This window comes from Sciurus carolinensis, chromosome 18, assembly GCF_902686445.1.
Source record: "Sciurus carolinensis chromosome 18, mSciCar1.2, whole genome shotgun sequence".
Lineage (NCBI taxonomy): Eukaryota > Metazoa > Chordata > Mammalia > Rodentia > Sciuridae > Sciurus > Sciurus carolinensis.
The window spans coordinates 34,943,501-34,967,108 of NC_062230.1; the positions used below are offsets into that span (position 1 = coordinate 34,943,501).

Consider the following 23,608-nt stretch of genomic DNA (forward strand, 5'->3'; position numbering starts at 1 on the left):
ATGGTGGTAATGGTACTGAAAATGGTGGTGATAGAGATGATGATGGTACTGTTAATGGTGATGGTCGTGATGGTAGCCGTGATGGTGATGGTGATGGAGATGGTGATGGTGTAGTGATGGTGGTGGTGATGGTGGTGGTGATGGTAGTGATGATGGTGGTGGAGATGGTGATGGTGTAGTAATGGTGGTGGTGATGGTAGTGGTGGAGATGGTGATGGTGTAGTGATGGTGGTGGTGATGGTGATGGTGGAGATGGTGATGGTGTAGTGATGGTGATGGTGATGGTGGTAGAAATGGTGGTGATGGTGTTAATGGTGATGATATAGTGATACTGATGGTGATGGTGTGTGGTAGTGATGATGGTGGTGGAGATGGTGATGGTAGTGGTGGTGGTGGTGGTGATGGTGATGGTGGTGATGGTGGAGATGGTGATGGTGGTGGAGATGGTGATGGTGGTGGAGATCGTGGTGGTGATGGTGATGGTGGTGGTGGTGGTGGTGGTGGTAGAGATGGTGATGGTGTGTGGTGGTGGTGGTGGTGGAGACAGTAGTGGTGATGGTGGTGGAGATGGCGATGGTGTGTGGTAGTGGTGATGGTGGTGGAGATGGTGGTGGAGATGGCGATGGTGTGTGGTAGTGGTGATGGTGGTGGTGATGGTGGTGGAGATGGCGATGGTGTGTGGTAGTGGTGATGGTGGTGGTGATGGTGGTGGAGATGGCGATGGTGTGTGGTAGTGGTGATGGTGGTGGTGATGGTGGTGGAGATGGCGATGGTGTGTGGTAGTGGTGATGGTGGTGGTGATGGTGGTGGAGATGGTGATGGTGTGTGGTAGTGGTGGTGGTGGAGACAGTAGTGGTGATGGTGGTGGAGATGGTGATGGCGTGTGGTAGTGGTGGTGGTGGAGACAGTAGTGGTGATGGTGGTGGTGATGGTGTGGTGTTGGTGGTGACTGTAAGAAGGAAGAGGCTTTGGTGGCAGAGATAATAGATTCAGAGAACCTGGGCTACCCGTTGTTTTACAGAACTTTTATATAAACTTGATCTACCTTTTCCCTCTGTAGCAGCCCAGAAAAATCGCTCAGAGAGGGTTTGGAAGCAGGGTCATTGGAGCTGGAGGGCGGGGGCCTTTGCAGAGAACCTGCACACCCTGGGGACATCAGGCCAGCGCTGCTCCTTCTGCCTCCCTCCACAGACTCGGGCCTCCGGCTCAGGCTGGGCACCGCCCACGGTCCAGGCCGTAGCCTCGGAGCTCTGTCCTCGGCCAGGAGGCAGGGCTCCGGGAAGGGCGGGCGAGGGAAGCTCCCAGAATACAGGACTGGACGCGGGGAGCGAGGCGGCAGGCCGGGAGGGCCGGGGTGGAGCGGGCGAGGCGGGCGGAGCGGGGCGGCTGGGGCGCTGGAGGCGAGCGCGGAGCGGAGGAGTTGGGTCTGGGGGAAAAGTGAGGCGCGGCGCCCGCAAGGGCGCAGGGGTGGGAGAAGGGATCCGAGCGCGGGGCGGGACACCGGCGGGGTGGCGTCCGAGGAAGGAGCGCGTGAGCCTGGTGGCAGGTGAGGGTGTGAGGGCGGAGCCGGGTCGGTCACGGCGGTCCGCCCGGCTCGGGTCGGGCGCGGAGCGTGGGCTGGAGCCGGGAGCTCGCGGTGGGGGGCGGGCGGCGGGCGCGGGCAGCGCAGAGGGGCCGCAGGAGCGCGGCGGGTCGGGGCTGGCGATGCGGGTGCACCTGGGCGCCCTGGCCGGCGCGGCGGCGCTCACCGGGGCCCTCAGCTTCGTGCTGCTGGCGGCCGCCATCGGCACCGACTTCTGGTACATCATTGACACCGAGCGGCTGGAGAGGAGCGGCCCCGGGACGCAGGACCGGCTGGGGACGGCCAACCGCAGCCAGCCCGAGTCCCTGAGCTCGCACTCCGGACTCTGGCGAACTTGCCGGGGTAAGGCGCACCCAGGGACCCGGGCGGAGGTCGCAAACGCCCCTTGCACCGGCCCCTGCTCCGCTGGGACCTGTTGCTGAGCGCGAACCCTTCCCGCAAGCCCCAAGCCCCAAGCCCCAAGCCCCAAGCCCCAGATGCAACGCCGGGGAGCCGGGGAAGGTGGGCAGGGGGCTGGGGCTCGGAATTCCTGCTGGAGGTGTCCAGCTCAGCTCCCAACTGCTCCAGCGCTCCTCCTGCCCTCCGGTGGAGCATCCAGGGCGATGGCGGGACCGTGGGCAGGTCAGAGCCCCTAAGCCCCCGTAATTGATGCCTCTGTCCCATCCAGTGCAGAGTTCGTGCACCCCGCTGATGAACCCCTTCTGGTTGGAGAATGTGACAGTCAGCGACTCCAGCAAGCAACTTCTCAGTGAGTCTGGGGAGGTGAGGTTGGCTGGGGAGAGCAGCCCCTGCCCCACCCTCAGTTCCAGAGTGGGGACACTGTAGAGGGGGCAGCTGGGGTGGCTTAGGAGGGAGTGGGTTAAGATCAGGCAGCCGGACTCTCTTGTATCTGTACTCTGTGGTTTAGGATTCACTCAACCAACACTGACTGATGGCTTCCTGTGTGCCCAGCTCCTTACTGATTGAGGGTTAAGATTCAGGCCATGTCCTCCAAGGGCCCAGGGACTAGCTGGGGATAGAGAGGTGGCCATGCAGTTCATTTTGGAGTGTCTGGCAGCATGAACGGACATAGGAAGGCCAAGCAGGCACCTAAACCAGCCTCTGAGGTGAATGTCAAGAGAGTTCTCATCCCAGAACCCGAGGCTGGCTGGGTAGTGGTAGCAATGCAGAAACCAGGATGCAGGGCAGACAATTAGGAGTCAGAGGAAAGTCCTCTTCCAGGGGTCATTTCATCTGTCTTTTGATTGGCTGTCTCTCCAGTGCCAGCTTGGGTTGGCTACTCCTACCCGTAGCACAGGTCGCAGGGTACTTTTCAGTTAAAATCTGCCTCCCTCGTTAGATTGTGGACCCCCAAGGTCAGGGATCAAGTCTCTTTGTGCATTCTTGATACTTAGCCTAGGACCTGATATGTTGTGGTCATGAGCTTGCTGAATAAGCATAAGCAATATTTAACAATTGACTCTCTGGGAAATAATAATTTTCTAAAAGACCCCGGATGGTAGCATTTGCCAATTTCTGTTGTGTAAATCCTTCCCCTGGGGTGAATTTCAAGCTGTAATGCAATGGCACCTGGCTGACAAAGTTCCTAGAATTGGCTTTTGTGAGCAGATCTGTGTCACCCCAGCACACCTCTGTGTCAGACCCCCCTGGAGGGGATGACACTGGGTGCCTGGGCTGTGGGGGGCTGTGGGCCGTGGAACTGTGGGTGTTCTTGGAGCACTGTTTCAAGAATCATCGGGAATTCCTGTATTTGAAGTAAGGGAGATGAGGGCTCATCCCAGCTCAGACCCTTACCGGAGCCCCCTTGGTCCTGAAATAGGAGTCTTAATAATCTTTCCGAGTCTCATTTTCCACATCGATCAAAAGAAGATATCAAAACCCTGGGGGCTGAGGTCAGGATTCCATTAAGAAGAACGAAAGTGCAGGAAAAAGAACTTTCCCAGGAACTCACAGGGCTCTGGGGTCGTGCTGGCAGCTCCGGGTCACATGGAGGAACGAGCGGACGTTCCCTTGGGACGCTCTCCCTTCTGGACTCTCCTGAGCTGTAGTCACACCTATGGAGTGCCGACCCTCCAGCAGCCACCGTGTCCCAGGTGGGGTGAACTGGATGGCTAGCTGCACTTGGCTTCCTTTTGAAATGGGTAAAGCAACCAGCCAGCTCCTTCAGGATTCTGAGAAACAGGGAGAAGTCACTCGCCACTCACCCCCGGATGTGGGTCTGAACGCCAGCTTCACCACCAACTAGGTGTCTGGCCTTGGACCTTCCTCTACCTTTCTGAGCCTCAGCTGCCTCACGGGCCAAATGAAGGTGACGGTCGATACCCTCCTAAAGTTTCCGTGAGGTTGGGACAGGAGAGCATCTTTAAGACCCAGGGTGCTGCTTGGCCGCCACACCTGGCCCTGAGCAGCAGCTACAGTTATGGTCATTGTCTCAACCGAGAAGCTGGGCAGGCTGCCCTCAGACTGTGTGTCTGTTGAAAATCACCCCCAGAATCTCTTTTTCCTCCAAATGCATTTTGAGTTTGGTCCAAATTCTTTTCTTATGCAAAGGCTTTTCTTTCCTTCAAGGAGCTGCTGCGGAGGCCAGAGAGACCAGGCCGTTGATGAGCAGCCCAGCTCTGAGTCAGCCTCCCAGGCAGGTCCTGGTGGGTGTCTGGGAATAAACCTGGGTTTCCTTCCTCCAAGACAACCAGAGCAGGCAGACCCAGAGCTGCTGGCCAACCGCCTGGACTCCGTGATTCTGTTTGACCTGCGGTCAGTGAAGTTGAGGGGAAGCATCAGGTTCGTGAGCAGGCGTGCCCCATGTGCTCAGCTGGCTCAGCCAGGTGACAGAGCCCGGAATCCCCCTTGCTGGGTCTTCCAGAGAGCTCTGGGGAGCCATGGGTTTGGCTGCTTGGCCAGGAACTGGAACGATTTTGGGTGGCAAGGAGGTCACCAAACTCAGCACAGCGTGTGGTGGGGAACCAGCCAGGGAGCTTTGGTGGCAGGTGACAGAGAATCAGATTGCACTGGTTAAAAGAAAGAGGAACTGCGACCTAGGCAAGGCCAAGCTGGAGCCTCTCCCCAACCCTCTGCCTCCGTGGGCGTGGCTGCCTTCCGGGTGGGCCTGAGCAACAACCTCACAAAACTTCCAGTCAGGTACCAGGTTGGGTCACATGCCTGGTGCTGAGCCAACACTGGTGGGCCAGGACGAGGCAGTTGTCACCTGTAACAAGAGGCAGGATGGGACCAGCCTGTTGCTGATGAGGGGATGGGGAGTGGGGTGCACACAGTAGGAGCTCAGTTAATGCCTCCTCCTGCTTGGAATCATATCATCTCTCTGAATCTCAAGGTTTTCAATGTAAAATGGAGCTAGCAATCACAGACCCACCGGACTCACTTCCTTCCCTAGTTATTTAGTTCCCTCCGCACTGGGCTGGCTTTCTGAATAGAACACGCGGGATGTGACAGTGTCCCAGGCATGCTCTGAACTCTCTGCACGTGTTCATCAGCTCATTCAATCTTTGTAACAGGCACTATCCTGATCATCCTCGACTTTGCTGGTGAGGAAACTGAGGCACAGATCAGTTAGTTCAATTACCCAAGTTTGCACAGCAGCCAACAGATCTGGAATTCAAACCCTGTTTGCTTTTACCCTGTTGGCACAATGCTATGCTGAGTTTCATCTCCATATATTCCGTGTATATTAAGATCAGAGACCTCGGCAACCCCATAGGAGCTTCCTGCTTGCTGTATTCTGGGTTCAGAGTCCTGCTACCTCACACTGCCTCCTTCAGACAGGGAGCAGAGTTCTGCATTATGAGGATGCCTGGCAGGTGCAAAGCCGAGCAGCTGAACTGAGCTGAGTGTGTTCCAGAAACACCAGGGAGGCGGCCATTCCCGGAGAGTGTGGCCGGAAGTGCTTCTCAGGGGTGCATGGTTCTTTCCAGGTCCGTCCTCATCTGCATCCCCTAAGAGCCCAGGAGGATGATCAGGCTGGTCAGCTAGGGACAGCGGCCCCCAGAGGGGTCAAGTGCTTTGCCCAGCACAGCACGCCAGGGGCTGAAGCTGGACCAAGGGCCAGCAGGCTGACCCAGCTGGCCTCTGAGCAGGAGAAGTTGGAAAATCACCAGATTGGGTTTCTAGTCTTTCTAGGTACTGGGCTGAGGCAGTAGTGTGGAAAATTGAAATCAGCCCTCCCACGATGCCTGGTGCAGATCAAGAGTGGAAGTGGTGAGGGCAGAAACAGAGAAGGGATCGGGGACGTCGCGTGCAGAGTCAAGAGGCCGTCTGCACCCGGAGGGAATTCTCCGTGTGATTCCTGCACCGCTGTGCTGCAGGCAGGGAAGGACGGGCGAGGGAGGCGGGTCCTGTGGGGCTCGGCTCCTGGGGCACAGAGGCCTGGGCTTCAGGCTGGCTTTCTGGAGTACCTACTGAAAATCAAGACCAAGAATTATTTAAAGTAATTCTACTTCTAGTGTCTTCCACATGAGACTTCTGAGAAGAAGTTCACTGTGCCATTTTGAAATAGGAAATAATAAGGTACAGCCTTGGTGCCCATGTATGGAAAATTGGCTAGACATTTGTATATGTGTGTGTGTGTGTGTGTGTGTGTGTGTGTGTGTACATTTTAAGAAATCTATCTATCTATCTATCTATCTATCTATCTATCTATCTATCCATCCATTTTAAGGAATATTACACAGCCAGTAAGAAGATGCTAATGTGGGTAGAACACCAAGATGTGGAATAAAGCAAGCAAGTTGCAGAGTGTTGTGGGTATTTATTATCCCTCCCCGAGGAAGCCAATATCATATACCTCTTCCATGGTATTTAAGAATACTTTAAGATGCACCTTTATTTTGTGTGCCATTAAGACAGAAAAAAATACTATCAAGTATGCACCAAGGCATTCTCAGAGGGCCACTCTGCAAGGATAGGAAGGGGCAGGGGCCGGGTGCTGGTCACATGGGTCTCCTTTTAACATTTTCTAGGAAGATTATCTGCTGGGGTGAAACCACCCCGAGAGGGCTGCCTGGGCTGGGCTCCTTTCCAGTGGGGCTCGGGACCGTCTGCCTCCTGCCGCCTGCCTAGCTGCAGGAGCCGAGGCCATGCTGCTCCCAGGACCTCCTGCCTCTGCACCGTGGCACCGTCCACGTCCTTGTTGGTGCACACTGCCCTGCCTCGGTCCAGTTCTCGCCTCCTCACCTTACATCCGGGTGTCCGCTGGGACCTCTTCCCCCCAGGAGCCCTCTCCTTGCCCCCCAGCTTGGCTAAGCCCCCCTTTCTGCCGCCCCGTGACCCCTCTGCAAACCCTGCTTGGCCATCCATTTCAGGGGGTGCTTTGCAGCTATGTGACCTTGGGCAAGCGGCCTGAGTACCTGAGGTCTCGGCTTTTCTCATCTGTGAAATGGGAATTAAAGACTTGTCCCTGGAAGAGTCTGCAGGAGGAGAGGGAAGGAAAGCGCACCGGGCCAGAGTCCAGGGTCCAGTCGACAGGTGAGGAAACCGAGGCTGGAGAGATGGTGCTCAGTGGGAGGCGGAGTCGGGATTTGAAGGCGGGACTTTGCAGACTCCTGCTCTTTCCATGTCACCGTGCATCATGGAGACCATGAAGGTGACTAAGGGCAGCCCCTGTCCTCAAAGACAGACTCAGGGGCAAATATTTACCAGCATTTTAAAAAGCCGCGCTCCTACCGGGCACCCTAGGATGCTGGTTTCTGAACCTCCCTGGAGACCCAAAGTCAAAACGGGTGACCCGTTTGGAAGTGAGGTCCCTGGCGCTGGGGTGCCCTGTGGTAGATGGCGCTGGAGACTTCCTTTTGCCAGGGCTTCTGACCGTTCCGGGGGACAGAGACCTCTCTGCTCTGCACAGGAGCAGAACCGTTGCTTCTTTCACCACCCCAGGTGTCCTGACCTGGCGCTGAAGCATCATGGGACCTGGGTTTCCCAGGGGGCCGTTCTTTGAGCAGTGAGATAAAGCCACACGCCCGAGGTTGTGTGGTCAGATCTGGAGTGTCCCCCAGAGCTCACGTGTGAGGTGATTCAGCAACACTCAGTGGTAACTGCCTGAGTCCTGAGGACTCTGACCTCTTCAGTGGATCAATCCATCTGATGGGTTAATAGTTGGAGTGGCTTTGCCAGAAGGTGGTGAGAGCCATGGGCAGGAGGGGCGTGGCTGGTGGAAGGCGACCACCAGGGGCATGCCAGGAGCTGAGCAGCTCTCCTCCACCATGACCTTCCGCCATGATGTTCTTCTCCCCCGAGACCCAGAGCAACGGAGCCAACTGATCAGGGAGCGACATCTTCGAAACTGAGCCAGCATAAACCTTCCTCCTCTAGGTTCCTTTGTATTTTGGTCACAATGATGAAAAGCTGGTCAGTACAACACGTTGATCACGAGGAAGCACAGATGCTCCTTGGCCGGCACATCTTGTTTCTTCTTGCTTCGGGGTTTGTTTTTGCCTTTGCTCGTAACAAAGTGTTTTGGAATCCGAGAGATCCCTGGGCCTCGGCGTTGACCTTGAGGGACCCCTGTCAACGGTTCATATTAGGAATCCTATATAGTAACCACTGCTGTCATCTATTGGGCTCCTCGTGCCAAGTATGATGCTCCTGCTGTATACCATCCAAGACAGTAACGAGGGACATGGTCTCCCCGGCAGCCACAGGTGCCCCAGAACCTTATTGGGAAGAAGCAGTTTGGTAGATGCCCTCGGGGATCTGGAACTGAGATCATCTTGGGTTCACTGGACGGGCCCGACATCCAACCACGAGTGTCCTAAGAAGAGAAGCAAAGCGGAGAGCTGGGACCAGGGTCCCTGAAGCCACCAACGTGGAAGAGGCAAGGGAAGTCTCCCCGGAGCCATTAGTGGGGCTCGGTCCTGTGACACCCTGGTTTCAGAACAAGTGTCTGCTGGTCACAAGCCACGCAGTTCACAGTGGCAGCCCCAGGACACGAGTCCAGCCGCACTGTCAAAGAATAAGCCCCACCAGGGCCACCTGTCCCCAAGGTCCTGTGCTGAGGAGGTGTGGGTCTCAAGTCCAGGACCCTTTTCCTCCCAAGACCACCAACAGGGAACGTCCGCTGAGAGGCGTGCAGGACTCGGGATCCCTCCTTCCGAGTCCGGGGCTCATCCCTGGTCTCCAGTTCGCAGGCCGTGCCGGCCGCGTGGCCTCCCAGGACGGCTGAACGCACTGCTGGGCCTCTCTGGCCCTCCGTCCCTCCGCCCTGGCCGACTCCATGGCACCTCCCCCGCCCCGGGGCTGGGACGGCCCTTCGGCCACTGTCAGGGCCCTCCAGCCTCAGACCAGCAGGGACACCCCCGCGGCTGGACAGCGGGACTCACTCTCGCCGCAGCCCGGGTGGACACTCACCACGGAGGGCTGTGGGTGCAGTGGACAGAGGCTGTCGGAGGGACGTGCAGGACTCGGGACTCCATGGGGTGATTTTGGAGAGGGTCCAGGGAAGCAGGGTTTGCTGTGGACTGGGCAGTGTCAGGAAGCGGGGACAGCTCCCTGAGGGTCTCAACAGATCCTCTCTGCAGGGGAAGGCCAGGCAGCAAGCCCCGCACCGGGGGACGGCGTTTGGCCTTCTGAGAGGCTCGGAGGCCTCCGTTGTGGCCTTGCCTGGCCTTCCCGGTCCTGGCTCTCACCACCTTGCCTGAGGGTGCAGCTCTCCGAGGTCACGTCCAGGAGCGCCCACCGCTGGCCGGGGGTCCAGGGCCTTCCAGGCCTCGGGCTCTTCCTCTTTCCCCTCACAGGGGTCATTGGAGGTGTGTTGCGGGGGGTGCTGTGGGGGAGACGCAGGCCTGGGGCTCAGATGGAGTCACAGAATCTCGGTCTTTCTAGAGTTTAGAGGTCTTTCTGCACATTGCTTCCTGCGGGGTGCGCAGGACTGTTGTGGGAGGCGGCTCTGAACACATTCCATCGCAGGGACTGGCTGCGCCATTTCCCTGTCCAGGAGACGGGTTGGCAAGTCTGGTAACTGGCCTTGCCTGGGGCCTTGGCTGGCCGTGCTGGGCTGACGCTGGGGCTGCCTGTAGGCAGCAGGTGCTGGGTGTTTGCTAAACACAGGGAGGGGCGCCCGGCGTGACCAGTCGTCCCGGCCAGCCCTGACCTGTCCTGGCGTAGGCCTGCGGTCATGGGAGATGGTTTAGTGACTGCCAACGATCGTTCGACTCTCACAAGTGTTTGGTTTGGATGATAAACCCCGTGGGTGCCGTCCACATACCCAGAAGGGAGGAGCTGTATGTGCCTCGGCCGTTTTTATCTGCTGGGCTCACATCAGACACACTCTGCTGATTTTAGTAAGTCCTCGGCACAGCAGACGGGAGCGCTTTCTCTTCTTTTATCCATGAGGCTCAGAGTGGTCTAGTAGATGGTCCACAGTCACACAGCTCGAATGCCATATTAAGTGGTCTTTTGACTGATCACCCTCATAATGATATCCCAGCACCTTCCAAATACCCCAGTTCCCAGAAATCCGTCACTCTGTCACAGCCACTCTCTAAGCACATTCTGAGATCTGGGGGTTGGAAAGAGTGCAGTTCCCAGTAGAACAAAACTTGGAATCAATATTCATGTTCCAAGACTGCGATTCTCAAAAAGAAAAACACACACACAGAGCAGAAGAACAGGACTTGTGTGTACGCGCGCAAAGCCAGACCGAATCTCCGCAGGCGCTCGCACAGCCCTCCCCAGGGAGCCGTTCATACCCAGACATTTAATTGAATGTGTAGGTCAAGTCGGCTGGCGGGGCGTCGGGGGAGCACAGGCGGGCTCGGAACCTCATTAATTTCTACGTGAGAAATGATGCCATTTCTCGGCTGCAGACGGCGGCGATGCTGTGCCGGCTCTGAGCTCCCGGCTGCTGCATTTGGCCACCATGGCTGTCCTTAGACAGGAGGGAGGACGGAGGCCAGCCTATCCAGGCCACCGCCGTGGTACCGCCATCTCTGGTGGCCCCGGGAGGGAGTTTAGCCTGCTGTCCTGGGCCTGCCAAGGCTGGTGGCTCTCTGGGGACTTGAAGATAGCGCCTCGTGGCTGCGGTGGAGGTCGGGGGCTGAACGGCTGGCTGTCTCCACCATTTTTATTAGCGTAGCTGGGTCAGCGCGTTTTCTGTTGCCCGTGACAACGCCACTGTGGGGCGGGTTTTAATGAAGGGGCTCCTTGTGGCTCACGGTCCTGGTCTGAGGTCGAGGTTGCGGCCGCCGCTGGTGGTGGCGAGTCTTGCTGGCGGAGTCCAGAGGCGGCGCCGGGCAGTGTGTGTCTGGCCTTCTGATCCTGCCATCCTCTTACGAAGCCCCTTGTCTTTGTCCCTGCAGTGCGTGTGATGGCTCTGGAGCCACTGGCTGCTGCCCCATTTCCCAGATGTGGAAATGCAGGCTCTGAGGACCTGAGCATCTTGCCAAAGCCCGCGGGTCTAGGCCACCGGCCCCAGAGCTCACGCTTTGACGACGGTCACGCTGGCTCCCCAGCCGCTGTTTTCTTCCTGAAAACTGCCTCGCGGCCACACTCTCCAACCCGAAAGTCACTCATCACTCAACCAGATGGTCAGCACAACACTCCTCATGCCCCAGGGCCTCTGCTAGGAACTCAGGAGGCACGGGTGCCCGTGAGGCAAGAGCCCCCTCATTAGGGCACTCACGGCCTGACAGGGGACACAGAAGAGAGACGCTTTCAGCCCTGTAATGAATGCCAGTGTTGGGTGGTTCTGGGGAGCCAAGGGGACACGGAGGAGGCACGTGGCCATGTGTATGGTGGTGGACCTGGTATTAGGAAATATTTCTCAGAGGAAACAATGCTTAGTCTGCGGGAAATGTTCCTCCTCGTACCTATCCTGTTGCCAGAGGACTTAAAAAGACCCAGTACCCAGCTCACAGTAAACACCAAAAAGCATTTGGTGAAGGACTGACCACACAGAGCTTTGTGCTTGTTTCCCTTTCTGCCTTGGCTGCCAGGAAGCTCAGAGCCAAAGTGGTGGTAAATGTTTAGCCCCCAAGACCTTAGACTTCCACTTTCCATCCTCTTCCTTCCCTGTCCACCCGCCTCCACTGGTCTTGACTTTTCTGTAATGTGTTCTTTTCCACTTTCCGATTTCCCTGGTTGTGTTTCTCTTTGTGGGAGTTCTCTGGAATCTGCCTCAGATCTTCCTGGAGATGAGGCAAGACGAGTAATCATTTCAATAGGACCCTGTTCCCCAGGCTGGTCCTTCTGGCTCAGTGACCAGGACACAGCATCTCTCCACTCTCCTCCGGTTTATCCCAGGACTCGGCCAAGGACACGGCCCTGAGGACCCCTGCTCCCCCCTTCGGTTCTCTCCACACTAATGTCCTTCCTCCAGGAACCCTGCTCCCCCGGAGCATGGGACACCTCTATGGTGATGGACGTTCTGGTGACAGAAGTGAGCTGTGGTCCAGCCTGCAGCCTCCTGCCAGGACCACTTCCAAACCACCAGCAAGCGCTGTCCCCAAATGCCGTGGTCCTCTGATGTCATACAGTCCCAGGGCCGTGGAGGCAGAGCCAAGGTCAGCCGTGGCCACCCCTCCAGTCCCAATGCCCCAGTGGTAATGGATCCCAAACCACCTGTGTGACTGTCTGCCTGTGACTTCTTCCACGGGATGCCAGCTCCCCAGGCAGGTCTCCTCCTGTCCCTGTGAACACGGAACCAGTGGGTTCCACCTGGTCGAAGGTCTCATGAGTCATTGATTGATTGACGTTCGCTGCTGCTGAGCACCTGCGGCTGCTGTCTCCTGCCTCAGCCGCCAGGTCTCTAGTTGTGAAGAGAGATGTTCGACGCCCCCACCTGCCAAGGGTCACTCCACTTCCTGCCTCCTACCTTGTCGTAGTCTTCTTGGACCAGTACAAAGTCAATGGCCAGGGAGAATCAGCTCCGCGTCCTCCTTGACTGACTGCCTGCAGCCTGGGGCTCCTTGGCTTGCAGACTCCTCCCTCCAGTCTCCGCCTCCACCCTCAGGTCCCTCCTCCTCCGAGTCCTCTCCTCTTCTCTTTTAAGGAGATACTCATGGGACGCGGGGACCCTCCAATCCAGGACGGCTCATCTTGTGCTCCTTAACTTTAGAGCATCTGCAAAGACCTCTTAGGGTAAGGTCACCTTCCCAGGATCTGGGTGAATGTCAGTTTTGGAAGTCACCCCTTTGCTGTCCGCTCTCCAAGCAGCACCCAGAGCAGTCCCACCAAAGCCTGTCCCCTTAGATGGAGTCCCCTGATCCTCTGCCCCAAACTGTGGCCCTTCGGGCTTACTGGGAGAGAAGCACGGAGGCCTCTGGAAGGTTAGCTCCGCCCACAGCCCCGCCTCCTATGCTCCGCCCACAGCCCCGCCTCCTGATGCTCCGCCCACAGCCCCGCCTCCTGATGCTCCGCCCACAGCCCCCCCTCCTGCATGCTCCGTCCTTCACCCTCCAGCTCTCGCATCGTCTGGGCCGCTCTGTACCTGCTCCATGGTGGGTCATGGTCAGCAGTCCCCGGGGCGCTCTTGGCCCTGCCTCCTCCTGCTTCAGGGCAGGTCCTGGTATTGTCACCATCTCTCAACATTGGCATTTACACATTTGCTCACAGCTTGACTCCCCTGGCTGGAGTGTGGCCGGGGTAGGATCTTGGTTTCTTCCCTCCTGAGTCGGCGCCGGGTGCATAAGTGAGGAGTCCAGGGTTCCCAGGCGCGGTGGCAGAGACTCAGGACACAGACCGCGCAGGACCAGGTTCTGCCACTTTGTCATTGTCATCGGAAGCAATGGTGGTCCTTCCCTGGCGTCCGGTGCAGGCTGTGGTGGGTGCTCAGTAGCTGTGGATGGACAGCGGATGCTAGTAACCTCTGCTGCCCATGTGCCCTCTCTCTCTCCTAAAGCCATGCACGGGACGTTTGTGATTCTGCTGCCGCTCAGCCTGATCCTGATGGTTTTTGGGGGGATGACTGGGTTTCTGAGCTTCCTCCTCCGAGCCTACCTCCTCCTTCTGCTCACGGGGACCCTCTTCCTCTTTGGAGGTAGGTGTCTGCCCTCTGGGTGGTGGGTGTTGGGCAGGGACTCTCAGCAGCGAGTCAGTTGAAGGGATGAGTGGTTTCCAGCCAGGATCCCAGGTCCCAACTCCAGGAAAGAGGCTGGAGTGGGCACAGCTTCTGGGGACTGCTCTGTGAGTCCAGCAGAGCCCTGTCTGAACCCCGACAGCTTGGGGCTTTCAGGCTGTGTCCTGGAAGGGGTCCTGGCTCCAGCCACCCTGGGAGAGCCACATGGATGGATTAGACAGCAGGTACCTCCAGGTTCAGAAGGACAAATGCCATATGACCTCACTCAGAGGTGGTCTCAACAAGCCAAGGTCACAGAAACGAGGCTGTGGGTGGGGCAGGGAGCTGTCAGTCAAAGTCAGGAGGAATGAGTTCCAGAGACCTGTGTGTGTCACCGTGAGTGCCATTAATAACAGCCTATCACGTACTTGAAACTTGCCAGGAGGGTTGATTTTGGAAGTTCTCACCACAAGGAGGGGTCAAGTGCGGGAGGTGTGGTGGGTAGCAAATGGCCTGCGGCAGGGTGCTTGGAACCACGGTGTGTGCACGGTAGATGTCTACAATTTTTATTTGTCTAAAAAGACGCAGAAAAGTGAAACAAAGTGAAAACCAGGCATGGCTGGCTCGATTCTGGTTTTTTGGCAGAAAGGAGGTTTTATGACTGGATCAGGCCCCAGCGGGCCGCCCGATGGCTCCCTGTGCCCCGTGCTTGGAATGGTTCCTCATTAAAAGAGGAAGAGATCTGCGAGGTCGCGCACACCGGGATCCACGGAGGGGTCAGAGGGAAGAGCCTGTGGGTCTGACAACAGTGCCAGGTGCTGCCCTGCAGCTGCCCACAACCTCCCTGAAGTTGACTTTAATATTCATGGTTCACCAACGGCTGATTCGCACAACCATCACCGCCCCGTAGAACTTTCTGTGATGGTAAATGCGGTGCAGCCGGGGAGCCAGGAGGCAGGCTCGAGTGGCCAGTGCGGGGGGGGACTGTGCAGCTGATTGAATTGAACTTAGCTGTGAGAGGCCACTGTGGCCAGGCCGCCCTGCTGGACCAGGCAGTCCCAGTCCCGTCTCTGCGGAGACCCGTGTGCCGCCCGGCACCCTTATAGGTGCTGGGAAGCGGGTGGGCAAAGTGCCTGTGGCGGCTCCCCTCTGGGACAGGCACGGGCGGTGACCACACACACCAGGGCAAGGTGCAACTGTGACCTGGACGCGGGCAGCTGCTTGCTGCTGTGAAGTCACAGGGCTTGACCTGCTGGGGCAGGTCCAGGAATGGACTTGTGAGCTGGGATGGGGAGGAAGGGTAGGAGCAGGCAGAGGAGGAGGGGTGGAGGGAGGGAGAGAGCCGGGGAGGCCCCGTGGCTGGGCGGGGCGGGAGGAGGGGAGGAGGAGGAGGAAAGGGGAGGAGGAGGAGGGGGCAGGGAGGATGGGGGAGAGGGAGGGGGAGGAGAAGGGGGAGGAGGAGAAGGGGGAGGAGGGAGAGGAGAAGGGGGCAGGGAGGGGGGAGGAGAAGGGGGAGGAGGGAGAGGAGAAGGGGGCAGGGAGGGCAGGGGGAGGGGGAGGAGGAGGAGGAGGGAGAAGCAGGAGGAGCAGGAAGAGTAGGAGCAGCAGGAGGAGGAAGAGTGAGGAGGGAGGAGGAGGAGGGAGGAGCGAGAGGAGGGAGGAGGAACAGAAGGAAAAGGAGCAGTAGGAGGGAGGAGGAAGAGGAGGGAGCAGGAGGAGGAAGAGGAGGGAGCAGGAGGAGGCGAAGGGGGAGGATGGAGAGGAGAAGGGGGCAGGGAGGACGGGGGAGGGGGGAGGAGGATGGAGAAGCAGGAGGAGCAGGAGGAGTAGGAGCATCAGGATGAGGGAGGAGGAGGAGCAGGAGCAGGAGGAGCAGGAGCCGAGGGAGGTGCCCGGGCGCTTCTGACCTCTCTCCCTGCCCCTGCAGCCATGGTGACCCTCAGTGGCATCAGCGTCTACATCGCCTACTCGGCGGCCGCCTTCCGAGAGGCGCTGTGTCTGCTGGGGGAGCGGGCGCTCCTGGACCAGGTGGACATCCGCTTCGGCTGGTCGCTGGCCCTGGGCTGGATCAGCTTCATCTCCGAGCTGTTCACCGGGGCGGCCTTCCTGGTGGCAGCGCGTGTGCTCAGCCTGCGGCGGAGGCAGGACCAGGCCGTCTGAGCTGGGACACCCCATCCTGGCCACTGCGGCGGGAGGGCTGGGCCCGGGGGCCTCACAGACGCATGTCCGGGCTGCTGCCCGTGGAGGTCGGGGGGTGGCCTGAGAGGGGCAGCTGGGCTGGGCTGCCGTCGGTGCGGCCCAGTGCTCTGTGCCAGGGGCCGGTGTCTGCCTGTGCTTGCTGCAAGAGGCTGAGCGAGTGCTGGACCCCGTCACCTGAAATAAACCACAGTCCTCCACAATGGAACCTCTCGGCTCTGCAACCGCGACGTCTGCGTCTGTGTGCCTCTTCCAGCTTCACGAGCGCCCCTTCTTTGTTATGAAATGTTTGGAAAGACCAGAGAGGTTAAGTAGCTTGTGCAAAGGTGCACAGTGAGCTAGCAGCCTACTCCTCTGTCTGAGACCAGCACCCTGCCCCCCAGCACAGCTTTCGGGCTGCCCGGGCTGTGTGCTCCCTGGGCGGGGAGTTCCCCTAGCTCACATGCTGGCTCTGGAAGAGGCAGTGGGCGCCCGGAGGGAGCATGCAGAGCCCCGGGTTCTCCGCGCTAACATGGTCCTTGCTCCTCTGGCCGAGGCCTGACCCTCGACTGGAAGAGGCCATCTAGGGAGACGGTCTTCAGGGCCCAGGCTGGTCTTTGACATGTCATAGTCATCCCAGAGGAAAGACCCCTTGGTCGGTGAACAGGGCCCCCGTGTCACTCGGGAGTGACAGGAAGCACCCTAGGAGAGCAGCCGCCCTCAGCATGAGTGGGAAGAGCCACCTACAGCCCTGGGCCTCGCTCTGCAGCCTGCGTGCTGGTGGGCGCAGCAGTCAGGAGAGCCGAGGGGCCTCCTGTGACCTGACATTGTCCTCCTCATGACACCATCATCCTCATTGTGACCTCAACATCCTCATTATGACACATCAATCTTCACTATGACGTCACCACCCTGTGACATCCTCACTATGACGTCACCACCCTGTGACACCATCAATATGATGTCACCACCCTATGACACATCACCATACTCACTATGACATCATCACTGACATCAAACCCTTGCTATGACACCATCCTATGACTTACTTCCTCCTCACTATGACACCATCACCTCGATATGACAGCACCATTCTTGCTATTACCTCATCCTATGACATCATCCTTCTCACCGTGACATCACCGTCCTCACCATGACACTAGCATCATCCTGTGTCATCGCCATCCTTACCTGATTTCATGACACCCTGGGGCACTCACTGTACACTGTGCTATTCTATGTGCCAGTCATCCAACCCTCGATGGGAGGACATTGCCCGCCAGGAAGCCAGCCTCGCTCTCTGGGCCACAGTGGGACGAGGGAGGCCTGGGAAGCACGTGGCCCATGTGACTGGAGATTGGCCTGCAGGGTACAGTCGGTCAGCAGGCGGCCTTGCTGCTGAAAGGGCGGTCTTTGCTGCCATCTGCTGTCAAATTCTGGAACTGCGTCAGAGGCCAGTCAAATCAGTCAAAAGGCTTGTTGAGGCCTCGGAGCCCCAGCTTCTCCAGCAGGAATGTGGGGGGCTGCTCTCTCCCCGCCAGGACATCTGGCCATGCCTAGCGACAGTTTTAGCTGTTAAAAGGGGCAGAGGGTGCTCCCTTGGCGCCTAGTAGACAGAGCTGGAGGATGCTCTGAGCATTCCAACGCTCCCCAGCACCACGTTACCCCCCCACGCATCAGCAGGACTGAGGCTGAGAAAACCCAGTAGCAACAAACAAGGCTACTGCACCCAGGGAGCTGCCGGGGCGCGAGAGGGAGCCTCGTTCATTCACTCACGAATCAAGAGTGAACCGCACACCGGCGTGGAGAACCGTCCTCAGGCCTGGAGACTCCTTAGCAGGGGTCCCGCCCTTACCAGCTTACACAGAGACAGAGGACAAGTTTGGGAGCAGCAGAGGTGGCTAGCACCTGGCAGGAAACAACCCAGAGCCACTGGGAGAGCTGCTGCCCCAGAGAGGCGGTCGGGAAGGGAGAAGGATGCTTTCCCTGCACACTGGGAAAGAGCAGAAGAGGCAGGTGCAAAGGCCCTGTGGTGGGAACAGGTTTACATGTTTGAGGCAAATGAAGGAGAGATGATGGAGAGGAGCGGAGTGGGAAGGGGCAGGAGGGTGCCACCCAGGACACACAGCAAGAGTGCTGTTCCAAAGTGGGGTTGGGATTCTGTTCTGTTCTGCTCCACTCGGTTCCAATGGAATCATTTTGAGAGTCATGGCAGTGTCAAGGGGCATTTAGCAGTGGGTCTGGGGGGTGCAGGTTTTAAGGTAGTAACTGTTCCGATCCGTGTGATCGGAGTAGCACCTGCGCCCCTGCAGGCCCCATGGAATCAGAGACTCGGGTGGGCCTGGCACTGGTGTTTCTCGAGCTGCTTCCTGCTGAGCAGGAGGGACAGCCACCGCTTTAAGACCTGTTGTGTGGAAATGAATGGCGGGGTCAGAGTGGGTGAGGCATCCAGGAGGGGAGCCTGCCGGCCCAGGAGAGTCGGAGGAGCTCGGCTGGCAGCCGTGCTGGGTTCAGGGCATGCGGTGACTCAGCAGAGAGGTTTCTACTGCTAAAGGGCAATAAGGGAAGGAAGGAGGGCATCTTCCAGGCTGCCGGGGAGCACAGCCCGGATCCGCACCCTCAAATGCACACACGTGTGCCACAGAGCTGGACGCTTCCTCCCCTCGGAGAGGGGCGCTCCGCCACAGTGAAGATTCTGTCACTCTCTGGCTCCTCCCTTGGCTCCTTTGTTCACTGGCTCATTCACTCACTCACTGGTCATCCACCTGCCTATCCATCCATCACCCACCATCCTCTCATCTGTTCACTAATTTACATGTGGAAGCACACATTCACTCGAGCGTTCTTCCATCTGTTAACCTATCTGCACATTCACCCCGTTCATTCCTGCCCTCACTCATCTGCCTGTTCCCTCCACCTTCCACTCCCTCACTCGTATGGTTTTTCCATCCATTCATTCAGCCATGCATTCATCTGTCCATCCATCCATGCATCCATCATCCTTCCATCCATCCATCCTTCCATCCATCCATCCATTCTTCCATCCATTCATCTGTCCATCCATCCATCCACCTACCCACCCATCAAGCCATTCATCCATCTGTCCACCCAACCATATATTCATCCATCCATCCATCCATCCATCCACACAAACATATATTTATCCATCCACCCATTCACCCATCCATCCATCCATGTGTCCATCCATCCACCCACCCACCCATCAAACCATTCATCCATCTGTCCACCCAACCATATGTTCATCCATCCATCCATCCATCCATCCACCCATCCATCCATCCACCCACCCACCCATCAAGCCATTCATCCATCTGTCCACCCAACCATATGTTCATCCATCCATCCATCCATCCATCCATCCATCCATCCATCCAAACATATATTTATCCATTTACCCATCCACCCATCCATCCATCCATCTGTCCATTCATCTATGTATTTGTCCATCCATGCATCCATTATCCATCCATGCATTCATCCATCCACCTGTCCATCCATCCATCCACCTGTCCATCCATCCATCCATCCATCCATGCATCCATCCATCCATGCATCAGTCCATCCATGCATCCATTATCCATCCATCCATCATCCATCCATCCATCTGTCCATCCATCCATGCATTCGTCCAACCATGCATGCTTCCATCCATCCATCCATGCGTCCATCCATCCATGCATCAGTCCATCCATGCATCCATCCATCCATCCATCCATCTGTCCATCCATCCATCCATCATCCATCCATCCATCTGTCCATCCATCCGTGCATTCGTTCATCTACCCACCCATCCCTCCATTGGTCCATTTGCTCACCCTGGGCTCGTTCATGTACTTCCACAGCAATTTGGTTGGGGCTTGGGCTGCCAGGTGCTGTCCGAAGGCCCAGGGAGTTAGCGGTGAAGGTGAATGACAGTACGCCCGTCTGGTGAGGCTGACATCAGGTGCGCGCGGCGCGCGTGAGACTCACGGACAGTGAGCCTTGCTGGGCTGGGTCCTGGTAAGAAGTTCCGTGGAGCAGAGGCGAGGGCAGGGCTGTGAGGTCCCGTCCAGGCTTTTGCTTGACGGGCTCGAGAGGCCTCTGACTCTTCTTCCTAATTTCACCTGACCAGTTATTCCAGGGCTTTCCAGGCCCCTGCTGCAGGGCCAGGGCAGGGATGTCCCTTGGGGCTGACTGGGGTGGAGCGAAGACCCGGCCTCCATGCCAAGGCTGCCTCGGGTGCCTTCTCCAGAGGGAAGCCTGCAGGGTCTCTGCGCAGAGAGGGCTGCCCAGGGGGTGCAGAGCAGGCCCTGCTGCCTGCGGGGCTGGCCGGAGCTGGGGGCCACAGCAGGCCGTGCTCAGCGAGACGCTGCAACAGGACCGAGCCCGGGTTCCAGCCTCGACTCCCCTCCACGTCATCCGGGCTGCTCCTCCCACTGGAGGGAAAGTGGCCTGGGTTTGATTTTGGTGGGAAGGGAGCCATCCATGGCCTTCGCTTTCCCCGTGGTGAAGTCCCATTGGCTGGGCCACAACGTCCGGCCTCCGTGGAGACGGGGGCAGACTGGCAGTCCCGCGTGGCTCCAACAGCAGCCTGAGCCCTTTCAAATGTCCAAGTGGGGTTCCCTCCGGAGCCCGGGGAGGATGGGCAGGCGGGTGGGAAGAGAGAGAGATGGACACACACGCAGGCACGCGAGGGGGACAGAGACCCAGGGCAGCACAGTCAGGCAGTGGGCCTGCTCCGAGGACCGTCGCGGTGACAGCTCACCGTGCCAGCAGCCGCGAGCACTGCACAGACCCGGGTGGCACTGCCCGCACAGCCGGCTGTGGGTGTGGTGTGCACAGGGGAGCCGGTTGCTCCTCCCTCGGGCCGGGATGAACCAAGCAGCCCCCGACCGTGTCCAGCCTGGGAGAAAACAGTGCAGGTCGGAGACCAGCCGCCCGAGAGGCCTGAGGCTGGAGCCCGGGGACGGAGTCGGCCTTTTGGGGAGTGGAAGGAGCGTCTGCTGCAGGAACGGTAAAGGCAGGGCGGCGGCAGCCCTGAGGAGCTGGGGAAGCAGCCGGCCCGCGGAGCTGGGGAGCTGCTCACTGCACCCCAGGGAGATGCAGCGGGGTGCAGGCTCTGGGGGAGGCACTTCCCCAGCATGTGGGGTGGAAGGTGCTCCACCTAAGGACTCACCAAACCTCGGCCCCCAGGGCTCGTGGACAACCAGGGCAGGGGCCTGGGGAAGGCGGGCAGCCTGGTGCTCCCGAGCCTCTCGCTTCTGTGAGTCCAGCTCCACCGGGTGACTCTGGGGAGCCCCTACCTCCCTCTGGACTGCAGGCTCCTCTTCTGTCAATGTGATGCCCACGGACTTGCAGTCGGCACCGTCAGGTCCATCTCCACTGTCTCCTGGGCGCTTCCTCTGCCCTGGGTCCTCTGGGACATGGGAGTGACAAGATGGGCAGGTGTCACCTGGTCCCAGGGAACGAGCAGTGTGGACATAGTCTCGGGGTCTAGCAGGTCCTCCTAGGAGGGCAGTCCTGCTGTGGTTGACAGGAGAGGAGAGGGGCTGGGTGGAGGCAGAGGAAGCCAGGCGCAGGGAGAGGCAGGCTGGGGTCAGGAAGGGCCCCCGCGACTCTACCTGCTTCCGAGCTGAGACCGGAACGTCGCTTCTGCTGTCTGGCCTCAGTGTCTCACCCATCCAGAGGGACATGTGTGACATGTGCAGGGGCCGTGTGCAGGTGACTCCAGGTGACACCGGAGGGCCTGGGTTGTCCCCGTGGCCTGCCTCTGGCATCTGTTGGAGGTGTCTCCTCGGTACTCTGCCACAAGCTCTGCTCTCTGCTCTGGTCTCAGGGGACAGGGTTTAGGGTGGGCCACAGTGACATGCGTGCCTTTCCCAACAGGCAGGGCACCTCAAGCACGGTCCACGTCCTCCTCTGACCCCCCACTGTCCTGCCAGCAGCGGGTGCCCACGGCCACTGTCCTGCTGGACGAGCCCTCAGGAGCTCCGCGGGGTCACAGTGCTTCCAAGTCCGTCGGCCACGCGTGGCAGGACCATCTCCAGCCTGGTCGTCTGGCTGCCCGGTGAAGCCCCCACACCCCCGGGACCTACAGAGCCCGCAGGGCACTCGGCCGCGGTCCTGGTGGGGCAGCTGCCATGCTGGGGCTGCCTCCCTGCCCCCAGGGGCTGCCCGCACCGTCCCCGGGGCCGGGGTCCTGAGGCCTCGGGTTCCCTCGGAGGCTGGGCACTCGTCAGGTTCCCGTTTCCTCAGTTAGAAGAGCTTGCTTTAGGGGCTGCTCAGGCCGGGAGCGGGGCAGCCGTGCGATGACTGACATGATACCCGTGCCCGTGCCCGCCGACTCCTGGCGCCGCCACCTGGTCTCTTTCTGGGGTTTGCTCCCCCTGTACCCGCTGGGTCATTGGGCCCTTGCCTGGCAAGAGCCCAGGGACAGCTGACGGCTCCCTTGTGACTCCCGAGCATCGGCTGGGGTTTCTTCTGCTCTCAGGACTTTGGTCCCGACTCCGCATCACGGAGGTGGCTGGAACGAGGTGGGGGTTACCTCTGACTGTCCTGTTCCACTCGCGAGGCCCTGGGGGTGGGGAGCTTCCCAGGGAGGCCACGCAGTGCCTACCTATAAAGGGGTCTCTCGTGGGTCAAGCATGTCCCCCCAGAAGATGTGCTGAAACTGCGACTCTGGTGCCTTTGCAGAAAGGTCTTGGCAGATGTGAGCGAGCGGGCTCGGGATACCTCCACCCCGGATGGTTCCAGACCCCGCCTTCCACGGCCCCAGCCGGTGATACCGAGCAGACCATCCAGGGGACCCTGATGCTTGTCCATTGGTGAGCAAAGGTGGTTTTGTCACTGTGCTAAGATGCTCGGTTCCAGGGTGGTTTTCCAGGGTCGCCTGCGTGAGCAGGTTCTGTGGCCTCAGAAGGCACGTGGCCAACCTGGCGTGGGCGGGAGCTGGTGCACAGGAGCAGCTCCTCACCTCTGTGGGTGGACTCGGGGGCATCGGCCCTTGCCCTCCGACAGGACAACTCTGGGTGTGCCTTGCTGGCTCCCCTAAGGAGCTGGGCCTCAGGAACCCCTCCAGTGCCCTGCCTCTCACTTCCCCGTCCCACCCGGAGCTTCTGGGGTCACCTCCCAAACACACTTCTTATACTTGAATCATGAGAACGCTCATGGTCCAGGACCCTCGGGACTCTCCGGACAGTTGGTGCTGGCTCCTTAGGTCTCCTCTGGGGGTCTCCAGGCTGGCATCCAGAAATTACCCCACTTCCTGCTTTCCTACACAGGGCACACCCAAATGGCACACCTACTATCAAGAAAACGGTGACAGGATGCACGGGCCGTGGCGGAGGAGGACTGTCAGGTGACGGGTCACGTGGGTAGGACGGCAGCCGAGGCACCCAGAAGGCTCTTGGAGGAGGAAACCGGAGAAACGGGGGGACTAACGCTTGGGTTTTCCTCGCAGAGGGCTGTCCTATTTGCAAACGCCTTTGTCGCTGTCTTCCCGTCCGAGGCTGGCAGTGCACCTGTGAGCTCAAGAGGAAGACCGTTTTCATCTTAAGCAGGAAAAAAAGAGTCTTATTGGTGAAATGATGATTCTGCTCTCTGAACATCCATCTCCTGCCTCTTGGAGCTCCAGGGACGTTTCCATTCTCCCGATAGGATTGCCGGGGCTGGAGGTGCCCCCAGGGAAACTCAGTCATCACATTCTCCAGAATTCTGAAGGGTCCCGGCGAGATGCCGATTGAGCTGCAGGTCCTGGTGCTTGGTTTGGAAAGCAGGGTTGCTGAGCTGATGTCCTGGGTCAGCTGAGGGTTTCTGAGGCTGAGGGATGAACCTGCAGTGGTCAGGGCTCC

The 23,608-nt window shown here is 58.8% G+C and overlaps 1 protein-coding gene across 4 annotated transcripts; it reads left to right on the forward strand.

Moving 5' to 3' along the window:
• Positions 1–1,494: 1,494 nt before the first annotated feature.
• On the forward strand, positions 1,495–15,972 carry Tmem114 (transmembrane protein 114). 4 transcript variants are annotated; one of them, XR_007106113.1, is made up of 5 exons: positions 1,495–1,924; positions 2,250–2,330; positions 12,579–12,667; positions 13,428–13,565; positions 15,511–15,645. XR_007106113.1 is itself a non-coding variant. In XM_047533719.1 (4 exons), the coding sequence occupies exons 1-4, from the start codon at positions 1,705–1,707 to the stop codon at positions 15,741–15,743; spliced, it is 672 nt and encodes a 223-aa protein (XP_047389675.1). In that variant the 5' UTR covers positions 1,495–1,704; the 3' UTR covers positions 15,744–15,972. The 4 variants fall into 4 exon arrangements, 3 of the variants coding, with proteins under 3 accessions (XP_047389675.1, XP_047389676.1, XP_047389677.1); XM_047533719.1 differs by lacking the exon at positions 12,579–12,667 and having other exon boundaries at positions 15,511–15,972; XM_047533720.1 differs by lacking the exons at positions 12,579–12,667; positions 13,428–13,565 and having other exon boundaries at positions 15,511–15,972.
• Positions 15,973–23,608: the final 7,636 nt, after the last annotated feature.

Excerpts from the sequence above, each read along its gene's own strand:
- Tmem114 (XM_047533719.1), top strand. The coding sequence starts at position 1,705 with ATGCGGGTGCACCTGGGCGCCCTGGCCGGCGCGGCGGCGCTCACCGGG. Across the intron at positions 2,331-13,427 it reads CTCCAGCAAGCAACTTCTCA|CCATGCACGGGACGTTTGTG; the intron begins GTGAGTCTGGGG and ends TCTCTCCTAAAG. Across the intron at positions 13,566-15,510 it reads GACCCTCTTCCTCTTTGGAG|CCATGGTGACCCTCAGTGGC; the intron begins GTAGGTGTCTGC and ends CTGCCCCTGCAG.